The 5,000-nt window shown below is 41.9% G+C and overlaps 2 protein-coding genes across 3 annotated transcripts in view; both read left to right on the top strand.

The window, feature by feature from the left end:
• The window catches only part of ppp1r14bb (protein phosphatase 1, regulatory (inhibitor) subunit 14Bb), a 15,292-nt gene extending 14,050 nt beyond the window's left edge, over positions 1-1,242 (top strand). Inside the window, exon 4 of the mRNA XM_027000673.2 lies at positions 1-1,242. This exon is cut by the window's left edge and continues 12 nt beyond it. Coding sequence (XP_026856474.1) covers positions 1-57 — 57 coding nt within the window. The 3' untranslated portion in view covers positions 58-1,242.
• A 1,598-nt stretch (positions 1,243-2,840) lies between these two features.
• The window catches only part of brms1 (BRMS1 transcriptional repressor and anoikis regulator), a 7,134-nt gene continuing 4,974 nt past the window's right edge, over positions 2,841-5,000 (top strand). Inside the window, exons 1-3 of one of the 2 annotated variants that reach the window (XM_027000554.2) lie at positions 2,841-2,948; positions 3,868-4,088; positions 4,853-4,943. In XM_027000554.2, the coding sequence (XP_026856355.2) occupies positions 3,893-4,088; positions 4,853-4,943 (287 nt within the window). In that variant the 5' untranslated portion in view covers positions 2,841-2,948; positions 3,868-3,892. Of the gene's footprint in view, positions 2,949-3,278; positions 3,541-3,867; positions 4,089-4,852; positions 4,944-5,000 lie in introns of those variants that run through there. The other variant, XM_027000555.2, reaches the window with a different exon arrangement.

Below are 5,000 nucleotides of genomic sequence, written 5' to 3'. Positions count from 1 at the left end.
GAGTTACTGGACAGAATTCGTGGAATGCAGAAGCTCAGCACACCACAGAAGAAATAAAGCCCCTCCTACCTGAGCCCCTCCTACCTTAGCTCCTCCTACTTTAGCTCCTCCCACCTGACCTGCTCCTACTTTAGCTCCTCCTACCTGAGCCCTCTCACACTGCCTCCCACTTCATGTTGGTGGTCAAGGCTGTGCTCCCCGCCGCAGGTGCTCAACCAATCGTAGGTCTCGACCACAGTAAATACTGAGGCGGAAGGAATGAGATCATTGGGGGATCTAGCCAATCAGATTCTTATAAGCAGGGTTTATTTTTTTCCCTCCTAATTTTGTGAATTTTATGGTATTTTATTTTTGAAGGGGAAAGATCTTGTTGTGTTTTTAAGCATTTGTAGAAGTCCTATCAATATATTTCTACACATATGACTATACCTATTTTAGATGTTAGGAGATTTTCTTGAATTCTTTTCTTTTTCTGCTGCAGTACTATGTATCTGTCCTCACTAGTTGATAGCCTGTGCTAAGGCCATCACCACTCTGTAGTGAGTTTAGAAAAGATGGAAAAGAAGTGGCCTTGCCCCTTTTTAAAATGTATTCTTCCCTTATCCCTACCTTTTGACTCTTTGATCTTGTATTCATCACTCACTGCGCAAGGGCTTTGCTACGAGATGTTAAATAGATCGTTATTTGTAGTGGCTTCAGTACTGAGTTATACAGTAGGGGGTAGAGAGGTGGAAAGTTGGAGCTGTCAGAATTTCTTTTTAAATTAACCTCCCTCTAGGCATACAAGCACAGACCAAGACGCCTGTTCAAACACATACGCATGCGCGCGCACACACACACATATTCACACAGACAAAAACACAAATTTTAAGACCCTCAGGGATCCGTGGAAAAAGAAAACACACAGAGATGTGCGCATTGGCTCTCTGTCAATAGCGCGCGGAGAGAGAAGAGAGAGAGCGATGGCGGCATGGTACAGAGCGAGAGAAAGGAAAAGAGCGAGAGATAGCAGTATGGTGTAGGTTGCTGCAGATTGCCACTGACATTGCCAGTGCATAGTCTCACCATTAATCCTTTTATGTGATTCCGCTAAATCATCTTACCCAGAAAGCCACCTGCCTCCACTATCGCAGCCAATCAGACATAATAGTGATAGGATTAATCGCATATTCACATTTTCCATTTGCAAATTTTACACATTTTCACAGTGCGTGTAAGTAGATAGCTGCCCCCCCCCCCCCCCCCCCCATAATAACTAAACATGAGAAGGATTCCATCCACATCGAGTGTACCTCCACAATGGTCCTGCACGTGCGCGCTCTCTCGTTCATTGTTAGTCCAATCAGTTTTCTCTTCGGGGCCGCTACCATCCATCCTACACCTTTGTTATTACTTTGTCCTTCCTGAACTCGTCTTTCCCAGAGATAAATTTCACTCTGTTTTCTTTTTCTTCTTTATTTTATATTGTTGCCTTAGCTCATATGTGTTACACAAACCAAATAAATTAAGGCATTCATTTAGAGAACACGCAAAAAAAAAACCCCAAAACATTCAGAAGGTTTTTTGGCGTACTTTTTTCGGTGATCGGATTTTTTTTAAAAATGAAGTTGACTAGATTTAACAGACCAGTTTTTAGATGCATAATTAACATAAAAATGGGAGTGTCCATTTTTATTACATCATATGTGTATGGTATCTGAAAGTACTGTTGACTCTTTTTCATATAATAGCACAAAAATGTAATAAAAAATTAACAGAATTTATAGAAAAGACAAAGGATGTATTAGAAAATGTCATGTTAATCTGTGGTAAATGATCATATTTGGAAAATAAAGAATTCCAAGAATATGTAGCAATAGTAAAATGACAATTTTTTTCCAGTTTTGTTACACTTTTATGCAACTTTAATAAAAATAAGTTAAATACCAATTATTGTGTTGATATGTGTATTGTTTGCTTTTATTTCTAATATATTTTTATCTTTAATATTTATTCATTTCTTTGTAATAACAGCATTTCCACATCACTTTAACCTGCTCCTGCTTTCCCCTGAAGATTTCAGAGTAGGTCTACATTCTTAAAAGGGGTCATTTCTTGCTGTGAGCATTCAAACATGGGAAACTATTTTGCTTGGGCTCAATAATGTAGCAATCAGAATAATACAGCACATATATAAAGGAAGTGAAAGTTAACATATTAGACGTGGCGGTGCCAGACCGCTCTTTCATAGACACACCGACACAAGCTCAGACCTCAACACTGTGTGAACGCAGCCAAATCCGACGCTCGTCTAGCATCCTTACTGCCTCTGCGGTTCTGCTGGCATGTCACTCAGACTTCAGCGAGGCCTATTGAAAAGACAAAGTTTCTCATTTCACTTAGGATTTACAGAACCCAACACTACCAAATGTAATTAATACTGAATATATGTTTGTTCAAAGGGTTATGCAACTACATGAAGAAAAGTATATCGTTGTGTAGGATACATAACCTTTGAATAAAATGAATGCGTAAATAACACGTAAATAATAAGTGAATTTTATTTTGACACGTAGTGAAACAGTCTTATGACTTGTTTATATAGAATAGCTGCCAGACTATTACTAATTTCAGTATTTTGGCTATTATTTTACATACTTTTACATGTATTGGCGAAAAGTACTGTTCCAAGTATTCCGTTCCAGTTAGATTAGTTGGACTTCTTCCTATTGGACGGTTCAAAGTATCTCTTTTAACCGATAGCTCAGCGCTGTGTGCTTTCTCTTTCTCAATTGGACCACATGGTTTATGAGGCGCCTTCTGATTGGCTAGGGCGTAAATTGTCAAGTGTGGTGAAGCAAGCAACGCAAATCCCGAGGAAGTAGAAGTTGTCCTACTTGACTCAATATAAATATTAAACCGCAAATGTTTAATCTGCTGCATGACTTTAAACACAAGCTGAGTACGAGGTAAGTTCCTTGGACGTTTTAAATTCCCCCCTTGTGGCTGAATCAATAGGTCCAGCGTTTCTGAGCGGTCGGCGTCTAACGCCACTGTCCACAGTAACGCCGCGGATCACGGCCACGTTAAGGCTGCCCTGGCTGGTGCATGTATGAAATAGGATCGGCGTCGCTTCATAATCCCGTCAAGAACTTATCGAATCGGAGACTGTGCTTAAAAGTTGCATTTGGATTTTTAAAACGAGTTCAGATACCCTTTGACGGGCTTTGCTATCTGAATTTCCCAGCTCTACACATTGTTAAGAGGCATGAAGTGGACACCAGCCAGGCGCTTTGACTGTAGAGACACGAGTTTGCTTTTAATAGACCTTAGATGGATTATTTCTGCGAGGCCTTTCGCAGATGTAGTCCGTGGAGGCCATGGGGCACAAAACCTGGGTGTCGTGGAGGCCATGGGGCACAAAACCTGGGTGTCGTGGAGGCCATGGGGCACAAAACCTAGCACACCGCACTGTGGCCACCTGGTGCTGCCGAGGCTTTGGCATCCGCGGGTGTTGCGCTGTCGGAGGCGCTATTAAACTGCGAAATTAAGTTGAAGGAGGTAAAAAGATGGCAGATTGGTGTAGGACCTTGTGTGTTTTTTATGAAGTACCGATTCAGCAGATTTAGTAGCATATAGTGGCTGACTATTTAATGGGAGTGTTTTCATGAAGTTACCCGCTTATATATTTATTGCAGTAGTGGTTTCGGGAAACGGCAAGATATGCGATGATTATATTTTATACATTAATACTTCTAGGCATATGCGATGATTATATTTTATACATTAATACTTCTAGGCGAAGAAGTACATGAGGATTTTTACTTCAGCGTGTGCCGTCAGCTGTGGCGTGTAATAAACTCGATGTATCGCTGTTATTACACACAGTAAATAAAGGGCTTCTGGACGAGTAATGCCAGCCCAGCCCGCACCCAGAGAACCGGAGGAGGAGATGGAGACAGAGGCGGATGCCGCGGTGCCTCAGGCCAACGGAGAGATGGAGGGAGGGGAGGCAGAAGAGACGATGGAGGAGAGTGGAGAGGAGCGAGAGAGTGACCTGGAGGAAAGTGAAGCGGAGGAAGATGAGGAGGAAGAGGAGGAGAGTTCTGGTGTGTGTAACGTACATCTCAGTCACTTTTGTTACAGACGCATGGAATTCGTCTTGATGAGTGTACAGCTAACGTACTAACCGTACTCACACACTGGACTACGAACAGTAGAGTGCTAAAATGGAGCCATTTTAAAGTAAAAGTAGAAAAGAACAGTGGGTTAAAAAAGAACATCTGGGCATGTTTCTGAACTAAATAGAATTTGCTGTATGGAATAGGATCAGTTCAGTAGGTTTGCCACCTTAGGCTGGTGGCGTTCTGATTAAGGACCCGATGTCCTTGGGCCAGACGTGGGTTGGGCGGGAGCAGTCACTGGTTCTCATCGTCTAGCTCCTGCAGAGCACATGGAAGGAGAGTGCCTTCTCACACGTTAGCTTGTGATAACCATGACAGAGCAGGGATTTGGGAGCACAGACCTATTTATTATTTTTGGATTTAATGTTTTTAAAAATTAAAAATAAAAAGGTTGCAGAATGAATTTAGTGTATATCGGTTGTTTCCAAGCAGTTTGAATGAGTTTTAACAATACTGCAACAGTATTGAACACTGTGATCATTTCAGCTGCTGTTATCGTCATAGGAAATGATCTCACCAACTAGTCTCAGGAAGACTACGTTCAAACGGGTGTAAATGGGCAGGCTTGACCATTTAAGCCAGAAGCCATTATTGTAATGGAAGGGAAGTGAAGACAATAGCAAGAAAGAAGAGCAGGGCTAGAGCAACATATTAAACAGCAGATGAGTGTTTCTGTTTCTGCCCTTCAGAGATGGATAATGAAGACTGTGAAAGGAGGAGGCTGGAATGTCTCGATGAGATGTCTGATCTGGAGAAGCAGTTCCTGGAACTCAAAGACAAGTACGAACACTCTCCAGCTGGGCTCTGCGGATTATGGGGCCTAGTATTTTTTCAAAA

This window comes from Electrophorus electricus, chromosome 19, assembly GCF_013358815.1.
Source record: "Electrophorus electricus isolate fEleEle1 chromosome 19, fEleEle1.pri, whole genome shotgun sequence".
Classification (NCBI taxonomy): Eukaryota; Metazoa; Chordata; class Actinopteri; order Gymnotiformes; family Gymnotidae; genus Electrophorus; species Electrophorus electricus.
Note: the sequence above shows the minus strand (reverse complement) of the source record. Positions and strands in the feature narration are given on the sequence as shown.